Raw genomic sequence first — 17,222 nt, forward strand, 5'->3', positions numbered from 1 at the left:
AGCTCTTATGGTGAGTCAACCCTATCTCATTTTCTTCAGAAATTTATTTATTAACCAGGAAAATCCGACTTGGAATGAGCCAATTTTCAGTTAAGGCCCGGGGAGGAACACTCCAGACACATGTCTTTGTAATATGGGAGGAAACCAGAGCACCTGGAGGAAACCCACATGAACACAGCGAGGACTTGAAGACTCCGCACAGAAGGCACCCAGCTGAGAATCACACCAGAGAACCTTTTGCTGTGAGATGACAATGCTAGTACTGCACCACTGTTCCATCCAAATGAGGTTCCTTTGAGAACTAATCCTTCCTTTATGTCTACAGAGGTATCCAAGTTTACTTTAAGCCAAACTATCTATCTTCCCTTTTTCTTTCCTGAACCTAAAAATTAGCCTAATCTTTCATACCTTTAGATCAGCTGTTCACTTCTTGTTAAGGAAGAAAAATAGACAACCTGTATCAAAACAGACTATTTCCAAATGGTTGTCTCAAGCTATTATTTATTTATTGACATTTGTTAACCGGGTTAGTCCAGCTGGGCTAGAAGCCCATTTTCAGTGGAGACCCAAAGAAAAAAGCTCCAGTTACAAAAGTAATGGACAGTATTATACAGATTTATACTCCAAGTTAATATAATTTCCAATAGCTCCAGTTTCAAAGATAATGTACAGTACTATACAGATATATGCTCCAAGATAATATAATTACCAATACAGTTAAACAATGAAAGAAACAAAGAAGAGAGAAAAAAAACTAAATGGAAAAATATGCAGTAGCATTATATATAAATAGCAAATTCAGGAATTGAAATGACTGAGCTATAAATGTTTAGAAATTACAACTTCTGGATAAATACCAGTAGGTAATAAAGTGGAGAAAGTTGAGACTAAAGAAGTGGACATATGAGGAGAATGCAATGTAGAAGAGATAAGGAGTTAGGTAATGTCGTGACAGGGACAAGTTTTGTTGTTAAGCAGGTAGAGTTTTAGCTCTTTTTTGAAGTGTAATGGGTTGGTAATGGATCGTATGTTTAAAGGGAGTTTGTTCCAAGCCTGGGCTACAGATTATTTATAAAGTAGTTTCCCTGCAGTTTTCTTTGGTTTGTAGATATCCAGAAGCTGCTGGTTGGAGGTATGGAGGGTCCTAGAGGGGGGTACAGGTGGACACCAGAGAGGAAAGACCTGGGAAGTAAGAAGGTTTATAATGTACTGAGTGTATTATTTGGAACTGTGATTGAAGGAGTAGTTGGGGAAGTTCAAGCCACTGGAGGGAGTTGAGTGCAAGGCAATGGTGAGAGTTGTAAGGGGAGTTAGTGATAAACCTTGCAATTTTGTGGTAGGTTTGTTGCAGTTTGGCCAGGGTTGTGTACTGAATGTTAGTTAGAACAGGGGCGGCATAAAGAAGGGAAGGGAGGAGAAGTGCCTGTGCTAGGGAGAGTCTAGCATCAGAAGTAAGAAATTTTCTATTATGATAAAGCAGGCAGAGTTCCTGGTGTGTTTTTTTATACAATGGAGTATATGTTGGTTGAACTTGAGTTCATCATCAATGATTGCACGAAGAAATTTAATGTGAGGTTCAGGTTGTATCATGGTGTTATTAGAGGATGTGATGACAAATGTGGATTAAAGATGGGAGAGTGAGTGAGGGAGAAAGAGCAGAAGTTTGATTTTCTTAGGGTTTAGGAAGAGATGATTGTGTGACAGCCACTTTTCAACAGATAGAAAGGTGTCATGAGTTTGGGTATGGAGTTAAGAGATACTGCAAGCAGTGGAGATGATGGTTGAATCATCAGCATATTGGATTAGAGCTGATTTTTTGCAGGATGTGTACAGTTCATTAGTAAAAATGTTAAATAGAAGGGGGCCCAGGATAGAACCCTGTGGAACACCTGCTGTGACTGGAATGGAGTGAGAGCAGGATGACAGTCATCTGACTGATTGTAGCCTATCAGAGAGGTAACTGGCGAATCAGGATAGGGAGGTAGGAGACAGGTTGAGCTTGGATAGCTTAGATAGGAGGATAGGATGGGAGACTGTGTCAAAAGCTTTAGAGAGGTCAAGGAAAAGGCAGGATATATGTTGGTTATTGTCACGGGCCTCAGCAATGGTATGAGTGAAAGCAAGGAGGGTAGTACATGTGCTATGGTTTGGCCTAAAACCATGTTGGGTGGAAGTAAGCAGGTTTTGTTGTATGAGATAGTTAAGAAGCTGTGAGTGGATGCATTTTTTGAGTATTTTGGATACAGGGGATAGGATGGCGATGGGTCTGTAGTTGGATGGGTCAGTTGAGTTCCTACATTGTGCAAGGGAATGGTGAAGAAGGATTTCCATAAAAGAGGGACAGTTGCTTCTTGAATGGATCTGTTGATTAGTATGGATACAGGATAGGCTATAGATTCAGCAACAAGTTTGAAGAAGATTGTCTGTAGAGGGAGAGCAGGGTTTAAGCTTCAGAAGTAGAGATTTGATGTAGGAAGTGGGAACAGGGTTGAAAGGAGAAGAGGTTTGTGTTGGGTAGGTTAGAAAGTGGTTTAGAAAGTGTAGGGGGAGCAGTTGTGTTAGAGTTGGTAGTGAGTTTTTGAATTGTGTCAATGAAGTACTTATTGAGGAGGGTAACTGTTTCAGAAGGATGTTTATTTGGGAAGGGGAGGTGTTGGAAGAGCAGCCAGGAGAAAGAAGTTTGTTGAGTGATGACCAAAACTTTCGAGGGTTGGATATGCTATTGATTTGGGGAGAGCTGTAGTAGGATTTTTTGTCCTTATTGATTAGTTTTTTGGCAAGATTTCACAGTTGTTTGTAAATCTGTAGTAGGGGTGTTGTTTTTGTTTTGATCCAGGCCTTCCAGGTGCTGTTTCATTTATGCATTATGGATACAGTATCTTTAGAAAGCCAGAGGACGTAGTTAGCTTTGATTCTAATTCTCCTAGAAGGGACAAGGGAGTTGAAGGTGTGAAGATTGGGTGAAGACAGATGAAGGCTGCCAGCTTAGCCAAATAGAATTTTGGAGATAATTCTGTCATCTGTAAATATTAATGTAAACTACAGGCTTGTCTTAAATGGTAAAAATAGTGTTAGATGTGGAACTGAAAAAATGTAACAACAATGCACTCTACTGACCAAGTAAAGCATGTTGTGACCCTTTGATGTAAACACAGCTCCGGCCAGTCTAGATGAAGGAATTCTTGTTATTGTTTTAAGGCCAGAGTTAATGGCCAGAATTTGCATACATAAATGTCCTTTATTGCTCTGTTTTCTGCCCAGAGGCGAAGAATGTAAATGTAGTTTCTGTTAGCCTGGGAACCTAGGGAAGTGTGAAGAATGATGTAATGTGAACCAGGAATGTGATTTTAAAAACAGAGAGAATCATAGAGCATTAAGCATTTTTGTCTTGACCATCCAACTCAGCACTGCCTTTGCTCAATATGTAAGTTTATCTTAGACTTGTGTTTTCTCTTAGAAATAGTTAGAAACTAGAAATATTAGACAAAGTGTTTTTCTGTGATGTCAGAACTGTACTACTGAATTATTTTAAGTATTTCTCTGTGATCTCTGAACTCTTGACTAGCACTGTGTAGTAAAAGTATTGTTTTCTGTTTTTATTATTTATTATTAAATATTTTAAAACCTTTCAACTGTGGCTGTTTTATGTAGAGATAATTTAAGCTCTTTAGAGTACTTGCATGCTTTTGGTAAAATTGTACAAAGCTACTCCTATAGCTTTAGCCGTGGGCTATACTACCAATTGGATAATAATATTGCACAGTAATAATTGGACACCTTTCATAAGGGCCTTTTAGTAGCTGATAAATATTAGCGGGGTGGTGGCAGTGATTTCTACTGTATAGTCTGGGTAAAAGGGGCACAGCTGGAGAACCTGTGCCAGCCTTGCCCAGGAGTGTCCGTGTGGTTGCATAAACTCTTATCTCAAAGTGTATGTGTGTCAGCTACTTGGGCAGGGACACGAAGCACTGGATGGACAGAGAGGGTGCTGGATGTTTTAGCTTGCCCAGCTGGCTGAGATCTGGACCCTATAGCTGTGCCAGTGGGGAGTCTTATTGGGAGAGCAAGGGAGTGACCATCCCTGGACTGACTGTGATCTCTGTGTGCTCTTAAGGGAAATTGAACTTTACTGTGTGCATTTGTTATCCTTCCCTCCTATATGAGACACCCCTCACTGGTGTTAGTGGTGAGGACTGAGGCTCCTTGATTGCTGGGCCAGGGCATGGGCGTCACAATTTATATAAAGTCAGACCCGCTTTCTAAGCATCCAGGGCTCTTGAGTAGAAGTGGGTTTAGGTAAAATACAGGCATCACATAGTGGACAAGCATAATAGTAATCTGCATTAGTTCTGAAGACAAGGGTTCTTAGCCTTGTTATAGTATTTTCCTAACAGAGGTGGATGCAAAAAGTATAGCATATATTAGCTGGAATGTAAAAGGGGATGCTTCAGTGATAAAAGCAGCTGACATTTTGAAACACATTACCTTTTACTCTCCAAAACTTGTGATGCTGCAGGAAATCAGGATCATGAAATCCAGAGGGGCATTCTAAACATCTGAAATGTGCAACAACATCAAAAAGAGGGGATGGCCATCTTACTGCACAACACACTAGTAAACAGTAACATAGGAAATAAAAAAAAATTACAAGGGACATAGTTCTAGAGGTAGACTCTAAGTCTGTGTAGATCATATATGGACATTTCTAGAGCCCACATATTGCTGATACATCACCTCTTAAGAAATGAACACAATGGAGATTTGATCCTCTTGTCTTAAAGGAGGAGGGTTTTAATCAGACTCTCGCTCGGTGGGTGCATAATTTCTAGCAAGGAGCTGATCGTAAACACTTCAATCACACAAAATCTGGGGTATTTTAAAATGAACTGTAGACAGAAAATCATATTTCTTTTCAACAAAATACAAATAAAAACAAAAAAACTTGCTAACAGTAGACTTAATGAAGCAGATCTTACGTCAGGGGGGTGACAAGTTAAACAACACCCAAGAAATAAAATCTTTTAAAAAGTAGTATGCCGATATACTACATATGGAAGTATCAGAAAAGTGGAGTGTATGAAATCCTTTTATTGGTTGAAATGTTTCACCTCACATAAGTTACTGGTAAAAAAAATTGAAGAACACTGTAAGGATATGAAAATCTACTCTTAAAAAACAAGTTGGGAGAAACAATTAATTGGTATTAATGTTTTGCTAAAGAACTCTTAACAGGAAGTGGCATTTGGAAGGAATGTACACTAGGTTTTAGAAGTGCTGGAATATTTATTAAGCTTTCCCCCAGATTTACTAATCTTCCGTGCAAGACTTGCTTAGTCCTGCACGGAAGTGGCTGTTTAGGACCAGGATGGCAGCATTCCATGCATATTAATGAGGTGCGCTGCCTGAGCTCCTAATCTTACACCGAGCATGTAAGAGTGCAGGGGGCATGTCTGAGAGTAGAGCTCTCAGAATATACACGCTCACGCAATGAAGAACAGCAGAAAGGCCTAAGAAATGAGCGAGACCACTCATAGGTGTCCAAATATCCCCATCAACATTCCCCCTTGTGTACAACAGCAAGTAAATACAAATAAAATGAACAAACCCTGTTTTTTTTATTAAAATTCCGATTAAAGCTAACCGTAGGTGCGCGGGTGTGTCTAATGCTTAGCTACCATTAATGCAGCTTAAATGGCTGAAGAGGATAACAAGGAAGATATGTGCAAATGAAGCAGCACAGCAATAGTGTAGTGGGCAGAGCATTTGCCTGACGAGCAGGCATTCCTGGTTCGAGTCCCACTGCAGCACACTCCATTTTCCATGGCAAAGCATGTTAAGACCAATATTTTTGTTGCATAACCTGCTAAATAACTTTGTGAATGCACATGTGAGGTGTCAGTGTCATAATGAATAAAGCACTAGTAAGCAAGTTTAAGCACCAATAAGCAGTAGTAAGCGTATGTAAGCACTAGTAAGTGGGTTTAAGCCAGTTTGTGCAGGGGTAAGCAATGCACACACAAGTTAAGCAATTTGGAAGCTAACTCTCTGTAAGCATCATTAACCAGAGGTTAGCAGTGCTTACCTTCGCGCAAACCCACTTACAACTGCTCAAAAGTGCCTTAATCACTCTGTATCCAATGGCCCTTGTTCTGCCCAGCAACAAAATAAACAGCCTTGCAGAACTTGAACCCAGGACCCTATACACTATAATCACAGTAGTTAACCACCAAGCCATCACAGCAGTGCAGAAGAATGAGATATCAGCAAACAAGTCTTCACTATAGTAAAATCAAACTGAACCTGTGAAAGGAATCAGTATACAGACATATCTTCCATAACCCACTACATAACATAAATATGTGAACTGGACTACAGCAATAAGCCCAGAAGTCAGGTGTAATTGTAATAGAATGTTGAAGTCCCCAATAAAACACAAGGACCCCATACAGTGTATGTACATATAAATCATGGATACCAGGCATACATATAAGATGTAATGAATAATAAATCAATGCCAAAAAGAAAACATAATGCAAAGTCAAATGTAAACAACGCTAAGCATTGCACAGGCCAGCTCTTAGGAGGTGTAAGCAATGTGTAGGCCAGCTAACTCAATGCCCAGTGTTATATCCCTTTAAACAATGCCAACCTTAGGTAAGCAGGTTTGCCCATAGCTTACCCTTTTCAAAGCCGGCCAATCACAAAAAGTGCGGGAAATCAGCCCTACTTAAATCCAAGAGGCGGGAATACATCTCATAACTGGTTGTAGCTTCCCTTGTAGGTACCATGTCAGGAAGGGGAGAGGGTGTGCGCTTTCGGGTGCAGCACTGGTGCATTCAGGAGTCCAGAGTCATGGCAGGACTCCTTGTCAAAGACCATGAGCAGAGACTGCTACAGGGCCAGTACCAGGGCTCCCAATATAAGGCAAATGCCTGGGACCGTCTCGCCCATGACCTCACCACTGCCACTGGCATACCCCAAACTGGTGAGCAGGTCAGGCATCACTATGCTGACCTGAAGCAGCGTAAGGGGGAACTCTTGGAGCAGTGGATCCAAGAGGCTAGAATGGCAGGGGATGTCCCAGTTGTATGTAAGTATCACCCCACTATGTGTGTAATAATTGCCAGCTCATGTATATCATGGATAGGTATGGCTAATATTCCTTTTATGTCCTCCACATTCACAATTAAGTGGGCCATGAACCAGGAGGCCCATGGCAGTCGCCTGGAGAGGTTGCGACATGAGGCAGGTCAGTAATACTCTTGCATGTACTGTCATAGGAAATAAATCTAAAAGTATTAGTAAATTAGTTGCCTGTATAAAACCTGTATTGTTTAAAGCAAGTACTGCATACACCGGAGAATATGGCAGGAAGAGACTCATATAGTATGTATGTAAATAAAAGTGTAATAGCCTGACACTAAAGGCTAACTGCTGGACTGCATGTGTATACTCTGGTATCATATGGTAATGTAGATTTGCATTCACATAATAGTACTGTTGTATGAAGCACTCTGTTACCGACACCGTGCACCATAAATAGAATGTGTAAGAATGCCTGCATATGACTGGTGTAATCCCCAGAGGCCATTTAGTACAACTGAGAGATACATAGACAGAAAGCAGGGAAAAGGTAGACAACAAAACCCGAATATTACATGCAACTGAGATGTGAACTGTTGTTTTTTAGCACACACAGCCATGGTTCGAATCCTGCCAGTGGTAGTAGTCTGCATACAGAATCATACCCCACAACTGTACAGATATGTCCAGAATGTCCAGTAAAGTGGCCCATATCTGTTGCCTGTCAATCTGTCCCCCTGGGAAATCAGTGAGATGATCCCAGACATATAGGCAGCAAACAGGAAATACAACTGATTGACACACATCAATGAGAACAAACCTGGCACACTAGCAACCCCCCAAAACCTTATGAGACTAAGAAGCCACATATGCCCCATTTAAACCCCCATCTTGTCAAGCTGTGGCCAGAGTGTGTACAGTAGCAGAGTTAGATGTATGTGCATAATAGTAATGTGGAATCCTCGGGGCTGTGAAGGTGCAGTGGTGACTGCCCAAGGGCGGGGACCTCAGTCACACTATTTCCACTAGGGGGCTCATGGACTTCTAATTTCCCAAAACCCCTCCCCATCAAGGTGTTTAACCCCCACATGTGTCACATACCAACCCTGTATGCATCTTGTTTGTCTTGTTTGGTAACCTACCCAACTAAACTCCCCAAATATACCTACTATCCCTCCCCAACATCCTACTCTCATCAGAAAAAAAAAAAAAAAAAGGGCAATCTCTTCCCAAAAAAACATCTCGCCCCATACATAGCTGTCCATTTCGCGCACATGTCCACTGGACACATGTAATCAGGTCTAATTGGCATCACAACTTATTATTGTTGTCCTCACCCCTCTCCCAGGGGTTTGAGTGTCCAAATCTACCTCCAAATTCAGTGTATATGCACAGCTGTTGCTGTAGAAGAAATGGGCAGCTATGGACCTTCCCCACACCCTTCCTGCACATCCCTAGCTATTTTCCCTACTGTCTTTCCCTCTTTGTGCCCCTTTTTCACCACTTTCCCATCAACCCTTTTTTCTTTTCTTTTAAAGAAATTAGAGCGGGGGTAAGTGGATGTAAGCACTTTTAAACAGCAGTAAGTAGGTTTAAGCCTGTTTGCGCTGGGATAAGCAATGCTTACACTGGTTAAGCAATTTAGAAGCTAACTGAGTATAAGAAACTGTAACCAGAAGTTAGCAGTGCTTACCTCCGTGCAAACCCGTGCAAACCCACTTACAACTGCTCAAAAGTGCCTTAATCACTCTGGATCCAACGACCCTTGTTCTGCCCAGCAACAAAATAAACAGCTTCTGCAAGGTTTGAACCCAGGACCCTGCACACCACAGCCGAATTAATATACCACTATGCCATGTCAGCTATACATAACACTAATGTTTTCACAAACATATCATCCAGCCCAGTCATTCAAAAGTACATGGAATGTATTCCAACATGTAGATGTACGTGTGTGTGTATACATATTAATATCTACAGAGATAAAACGTATCTATATATGTAGATATAGATAAAATATTAAAATATATACATACACACACACATATATATATATATATATATATATATATATATATATATATATATATATATATATATATATATATATATACATACAAATCCATACATCTATAGATATATATGTCTACATCTATATTGCTAGATATATATATATATATATATATATATACACAGCAGATTACATATATGCAAGCAGATATATATATATATATCTATGTAGATATATAAGGACATACATCTGTAGGTAACAATGGGAACATAAAAGCATATATGTCCACATGCACCGTTAATGGGGTTGAGAGGCCCCAATCAACATACGTCTTGTACGAATAGGTATACCCCCCCCACAGCCAAACACGTCTGCCCTGCAATACACTACCAACTGTTGCAGATCCCATAAACAGGCCCTGACATGACACGGGCATAAGATGTTAACAGTACTCCATCCCACCTGTATGATGTCAGGCTGGTATTAGTAACATATCATGCAGTACAGTCTGGCTCCCATAGGGAATGTACAATGTGGAAGCTATCAACATCCCTAGGACACATATACACAGACACAAATATGCATATACAGATATATATATATATATATATATATATATATATATATATATATATATATATATATACACACACATATAGATAGATATATACGTAACTACACATACACACGCAGAGATATGTATAGTAAGATACATATGGGAACAGCCACTATGCCTACAGTTACCACCCTAACAACTGGACACTGTATGAGCCACCCATACAAATGACAATCATTGCCTGCAACATATACCCACAGAGAGGTCAAAGGATATAACACCACACACAGGTTTGCATAAATGGGAAAGCTTTATTTGTGTACTATTACAGTTGTATATGCCATGTCACATAGCTGTTTTGTCACTGACATCCATATAAATAGAGTAATGCAACTGTGAAACAGTTATACTAATACAGTGGTCTGGAAAGGTTAACAAATGTTGCTTTCCAGGCCAAGGCCTTCAAGTAGTACAACTGTAAAGACAGACTGGGCCACAGGATACCAAATAATCAACAGTAAGTAATGCAGATGTACAGTTCAGCAGCCTCTATCTACACTCTGTACACAATCCCTAGGTGGTAAAGACCTCAGTTGACACAATGGGATGTAACTGTTACATAACAAGGCATAACTGGCACCATCACAAGCACAGTGACAAACAGAACAGTCTGTATGGCAGGAGGCGGTAGGCCTGCATTTACCCAAGATGGATTGTATGGTTATGTAGATCCAGATACCGTAAGACAGCGTAGACATGGGGAGTGTGGGAGGTCACATCTGCTTTTATCATGTGCATCATTGGCAACTGACAACCACTGCTAGCACATAATGCTCCTGTGGACTACAACAGAGATACTGGCCAATATATGTGGACAGTCTGACATAATCTGGACAGTCCACAGGTATATATAGAACCCCTTAGTGCAAGACATATGGACCAAGCCTGACAATGTGGATGTTAACAGCCATGCAGATGGGTATAACACGTAACTACTGGTATACATTTGCCCCCATAGATTATGCATTCACACACCCCTGTCTGTCCTGACACATGATAACCGTTGGTACAGAGGTGCCATGGCCACATACTAGCCACTAGATATTGACATACATATGTACAGCATCCCACTGCACTGTCTGACATACATGGCTGTTATGGTGGCCCGGCAGCAATACATCTGGCAAGTATTTGGACATGACATCTCACTGAGTAAGTACACTAAGCTGCTAGGCATGTAACAACACATTGTGCAGGCTACAGGCAAACTGGCTCAACACTGGCCTACATTTCCTATGGGGGAATGCACATGTACCAGCATGTATAGCAGGCTCTACAGGCATGTCACAGCACAGAGTATGATACACCTATGTGAAAGTGCATATCCACAACCAATCTGAACACAGCCACAGCCACATATGGTAAGCTAGCAAAATATTACAGTATATGGACTATCTGTTCAAAACCATCCTCTGGGCCGCTATACAGTGTGGTCCGAAGCCTGTCTGTGGTATGGGACATGTATGTGTATGGGCCTACAAACATCTAAGCTGACAGGGTAACATACAGTGGAGCAGTATGTAACATCAGACAGAACAGGACCAAGAACAATGACATCTACCACAGTCTGTACACAGGCCAAAGTACATATTAGCAATACACACAGTGTCGACAATCACCATGAGTATATAGACCTCAGTACTGTACACACAACCACAGAATGTCCAGGTTATGTCATAAAATGTAACCCTACTACACATAACGTGTAGCAGTCTGATATCTCACTGGCTTGTTATCAGATATGATAATTATGGTGTACAGCACATATGCACCTCTTACTGCATGACATATATACAAATGCTGCCAGAGTTGTGGATGGAGGCACATACACAGAGCCAATATTGAAATGTTGCTGTGATACCCTCATACATTTACTGTTGCAACAGAGTTTGTTGCAACATATGTCCTATGAGGGATATGAAGTCAATAACTCTCACGGCTGTCACCATCTACAGACTGCAATCCTCACACTACCTTCTGCAGTTCACAGATAGGTGCTCTGTGGGTAACACATGAAACAAAAGGCACCACACACTGCCCAGTCTGCAGATGACCCTGCAGATGGGGGTTTCCTCATAAACATAGCACTGACATGGCATCTATTAAAACATGTAGGACAGACATATCCACACACACTCAGTTAAACCAACATTATTCCAAATGCAGTAAAGCTGCACTTACAGTCTGTAGTCAGGACAGCCACATCCCCCTCCTGTGTGTTGCCTTGTTTCCACAGTGTAGGTTGTTAGAGGTACATCCCCAATCCATCTGAGATGCTGTTTGCCAAACAATGGATCGAGTTCCTGCTCACAATGAAGGTAAAGGCCCAAACACTAACATGATATTCTTGATATTGGAGTGTGTTTCCATGCAATTGGCTATGGGAATGTTACCACACCTGTTCCACATGCAATCAACTAGAGGAGGGCTTCATTTCGTGCAGAGGCCATCAGCTGATCAAGAGCAACACTTAAAATAAACATGCTGCTGCCTAAGCAAAGCAGGTGTAAGTCTCCACATCCACCAGAGTTTATTACACTACAGCTCTATGCAATTATAGGACGCGCCATGGAGATTACTGGAGTTCTCCTTCCCCAAAAGTGTAATTCACAGTGAATGACAGCAGGATTGTCAAAGTAGGGCATTGAAGTGTAGTGAGTGTGACTAGCCGAAAATGCATTGCTCCCTACACAGACATAGAAACACACACAAAACATCCACAACTGCCATGTATGGGGATAGAACCCATACCTGAGTTCTATATCACATTACAGCATGAAGCAGTTATAGGACACACCACGGGGATAACTGGGGTAGTCTTTCCCCAAAGGTGTATTTCACAGTGAATTACATCAGCAGGATTGCCAAAGTAGGGCATTTGAAGTGTAGTGAGTATGACTAGCCTAAAATGCAATGCTCCCTACACAGACATAGAAACACAGACCAAACATCCACAACTGCCATGTGTGGGGATAGAACCCCTACCAGAGTTCCATATCACACTACAGCATGAAGAAGTTATAGGATGCACCACAGGGATAAATGGGGTACTCCTTCCCCAAAGGTGTATGCCACAATGAATGACATCAGCAGGATTGCCAAAGTAGGGCATTTGAAGTGTAGTGAGTGTGACCAGCTTAAAATGCATTGCTCCCTACACAGACATAGAAACACACACAAAACATCCACAACTGCCATGAGTGGGGATAGAACCCCTATCAGAGTTCTATATCACACTACCGCATGAAGCAGTTATAGGACACAACACGGGGATAACTGGAGTACTCTTTCCCCAAAGGTGTATTTCACAGTGAATGACATCAGCAGCCTTGCCAGGGCAGGGCATTTGAAGTGTTGTGAGTGTGACTAGCCTAAAAAGCATTGCTCTCTACACAGAGAGAGACAGACACACACACACACACACACACACACAAACACACACTCACAGTTGCCAAGTCTGGGATTAGAACTCCAACCTAACTATTTTATCACACTACAGCATTATGCAGTTATAGAATGAGCCATGGAGATTACTGGGCTACAATTTTCCCAGAAGTGTATTTCAAGGTGGATGACATCAGCAGCCTTGCGAAAGTAGCGCATTTGAATTGTAGGGAGTGTGACTAGCCTAAAAAGCATTGCCCTCAACACAGAGGCAGACACACACACACACAGTTGCCAAGTCTAGGATTAGAACTCCTACCTAACTATTTTATCACACTACAGCAGTATGCAGTTATAGGACGCGCCACAGAGATTACTGGGCTACAACCTTCCCAATGGTGTATTTCAAGGTGGATGACATCAGCAGCCTTGCCAAAGTAGAGCATTTGAATTGTAGGGTGTGTGACTAGCCTAAAAAGCATTGCTCTCTACACAGACAGAACACACACACACACACACACACACACACACACACACACACACACACACACACAGTTGCCATGTCTGGAATTGGAACTCCTACTTAACTAGTTTATCACACTACAGCAGTACGCAGTTATAGGATGCACCACAGAGATTACCGGGCTACAACTTTACCAAAGGTGCATTTCACAGTGGATGACCTCAGCAGGCTTGTCACAGTGGGGCTATAGGGAGGGCAGTGTGTGTGCATGGGCCATAACCCATTCATCTAGAGGTTGGCACACCACAAGCAGGCACATGCAGGGTCATATTCGACAGGTACGTGTATACAGCTGCTAGATGACTACTTCCTGGTGCAGTCATGTTGCACAGCTAGCACTTGCACCACATAGTCTGTACTGCTGACAGATACCAGTGGCTAGTATCTACAGTGAGTGACATGTGAACCTCATGTGGTTGTAGCCATTTGGCTGTGTGCTGGGAGGGACAGGCCTGGATGACTCCTTGTCACAGTCACTCTCTTCCACACATCTATGTACGTCTACTTTTGGCTTATTGTAGTGTGCTGTCCTTGGATATATGTCTGTATTCCTATCCACTGTGTGTGCAAAGCATGAGTGGTGCATACTGAGGAGTGTCTGCACTAAGATCAGCAACTGCCAGATATGTCTGGTCCACTGTTATTTGCAGACATGGGCTTCATGTGTCTAAATGTGTGAGCATGCCCAGTATGACCTTTCAGTATGTTGTTGTCTGACATTGCCTTCATTTCTCTAAGTGTGTGAGCATGCCTGGTATGCCCTTCTGTACTGCATGTGTGGATCGATTCCAGGTAGTTTGTACTCCAGTGCAGACCTTTGTGTTGTACACCTACAGGTAGCATACTGTTTCTGCAGGGTATCTGATGATCATTTGGCAATATGGGGACAAAGTATGCAGGGGATAGTGTGTACTGTAGGTGATTGTGTCTGTGCTGCTTCAGCTACATGGTACTGCTGTTAGCAGAGACATTCAGACATGTGTACTGTTATACACTGTGATGTTTTCTGTCCTCATGTACTGTCAGGTGGACATTCCTGCTCACAGTGATGACTTGGGGGACAAGGGTGACTGCAGCTATGTGCAGTATTGTGGGCAGATGCCTACATATTCATGGTAGGTTATGCCATCCTGGAAGGGGAGCTGCAGACACGTGCTGCTGGGTCTGTGTACCTGGTTCAGCACCTTGACTGGTACAGTGCTGGCAGGGGATCCCATACTTGTACATCCATCAACATGACAGTATGGCCTTATATTGCTATGGCAATACCTCACAGCTGTGCAGATTTGCACAGGTTACCCAGAGGCAGGGGCCATGAGTCAGGACATTACCCCTATTGTGGTGTATGGGCAGGTATGTAGCCACCCATTTATGTGTTTACAGCCAGGGATAGTGTGTGCACACAGCTTTGTGTCGGACCTTGCACATTCCATGCTGCCCACGCTCCCACCACCCCCTCTGTTATTCTCTCTCTTCCTTACATTATGCATACATTCTCTGATACTTTCCCTATGGTTATCACCCCATCACGGCTGTTTGGTGTTGGTCCACAGTTCATTCAGTGGGACATGGTGGACATGTTACTGTGGTTTGTCCACATGGCCTTGCATATGTCGTATGTGGAGTGTGTTGTGTTGTTAATTAGGTGTCCATGACATAACATGGATTGGCAGTACGTGTGAGACACAGGCCCTTGGCAGAGGCCTGTGGGCCATTAGCTGTTGATGCGGGCCAGGTGAGGCATTCTGTCAGTCCTACAGTCTCAGACCACCATACAGTATATTCCCCTGGGGTGACAGGGTAGGTGTGCTAGGTGTTCATGCCAATACCTTCTATCAGTCTTGATCAGGTGGTGTGGATGCTGGCAGGGTGCTACCTACAGCTGGTGACACACCTGCATGGGACACCTGTACTGCATGCTGCATTTTTTTTCTATTGCCATATACAGGTGGGGTCATATTGTACCCATTCCCCACAGCAGGGGTACAACCAGAGAGGTACCTGTGGGTGGTGTTTGCATGACCTGGGTGCATGTGTGCTATGGACACTACTTGCATCTGACACACAGATATGCATTGGGCGTTCCAGTTATGCTTGCATGTGCAGGTACATCAGTTTCCCAACACATCAGTCCTACCTCCTTTGTGATCTGCGAGTGTTTGGGGAGATAACACAGGTGTCCCCTACTACAGGACCAGATAATGTGATGCATACCTGTATGTACTATTCCATGGGTGTGTCCATTTCACAGTGACACAATATATACTGTATGTCTGGGGTACTTTCCCCTGTGTGCTGCTTGTATATCTAGCCCAACAGCCATGCCATGTCAGTCTTTCAGATGGTGACACATATTACCACCATACATTTGCAATGGCTATTATACTGGGGAGCATTGTGTTTGGCATTGCAGTTGTGAGGACTTGACCCTGCCATCAGCAGTAGTGGGCAATGGCCACCAGGTCTTACCTCAACATGCATACATACCGACCACTCTCACACAATATGCAACACACACCAACCTAACAAACACATAAATGCATATTGTGCAGATGCTACGACTTATCCTGCTACCTTTGCCACCTCTGTGCATCTGTGCTCCACTGGTATTATACCTACACATACATGTTACTACATTTCTACATAGGGTTGTGGGGGGCACACCTGACTGTTATGACGTGTGTACATCGAATTGGGGGGGCACACCAAACCATTACTACATAAATAAGTAGGGTTGGGAGGAGCACACCTGACTGTTTTTACATGCATACACAGGATTGGGGGTGGCACACCTGACTATTTCTACATTTCTACATAGGATTGGGGGACACACCTGACTGTTACTACATTTCTACACAGGATTGCAAGGGCACACCTGACTGTTTCTACATTTCTAAACAGGATTGGGAGGGGGCACACCTGACTGTTACTACATTTCTACACAGGATTGGTGGGGGGCACATCTGACTGTTATTACATTTCTACGTAGGATGGGGGGGCACACCTGACACTTGTACACATTTGCTATGACTGTACTGGCATGTCAGGTACTCCATTCCATTCTGTATTCTAACCTATCATGCTGACTAGAGGCATATCAGTGTACTACAGGTCTTAGCTTTGATTGACCTACATATTAGTTTCTGACTTCCTACCCTTCAGAACTAACATCCTGCTGCCTGACCTGCTGTAGTCTGTCTGTGTAGGCCAGGGGGGGTTACCCATAGGCATCATTCAGAGGCCATAGCACAGCCTTTGTTTGTGTATGTCTACACCTGTCCTGCTGGCTGTGACTGTTGTTGGGTATGTGAACTTCTCTGACTGGCATGTGTGAGTCACTTTCCTTGTGGGTGTCCCAGTACTGAGGGTGGTGCTGCAGGGCTGCCTATGTCAGATGAACATAGTACACTCCCTACACATGGTTGAGCACAGGTAGTGTCATGTTTGGCATCCCTTTTACTGTATGTGAGAGTCAGAGAGAGGTGTTATTCCCTGGGTCCCTCCTGTGTCAGTGTATGTGCTATGCATTGCCTCTTTGCCAAGGCCAGGGCATACTGGGCACACCTCCTGCCTCCTGGGGCAGGCTCAGGTTGTTCTTCCTCTGA

The 17,222-nt window shown here is 42.8% G+C and overlaps 1 protein-coding gene across 2 annotated transcripts in view; it reads right to left on the reverse strand.

Moving 5' to 3' along the window:
* Positions 1–4,632, reverse strand: part of LOC122801533 (interleukin-1 receptor type 1-like) — a 786,539-nt gene extending 781,907 nt beyond the window's left edge. For both annotated transcript variants that reach the window (XM_044070955.1, XM_044070953.1), the window contains exon 1: positions 4,627–4,632. In XM_044070955.1, the coding sequence (XP_043926890.1) occupies positions 4,627–4,628 (2 nt within the window). In that variant the 5' untranslated portion in view covers positions 4,629–4,632. The remainder of the gene's footprint in view (positions 1–4,626) is intronic.
* Between the last annotated feature and the right edge of the window lie 12,590 nt (positions 4,633–17,222).

Source organism: Protopterus annectens, chromosome 5.part0 (genome assembly GCF_019279795.1).
Source record: "Protopterus annectens isolate FY-2018-M chromosome 5.part0, PAN1.0, whole genome shotgun sequence".
NCBI lineage: Eukaryota > Metazoa > Chordata > Ceratodontiformes > Protopteridae > Protopterus > Protopterus annectens.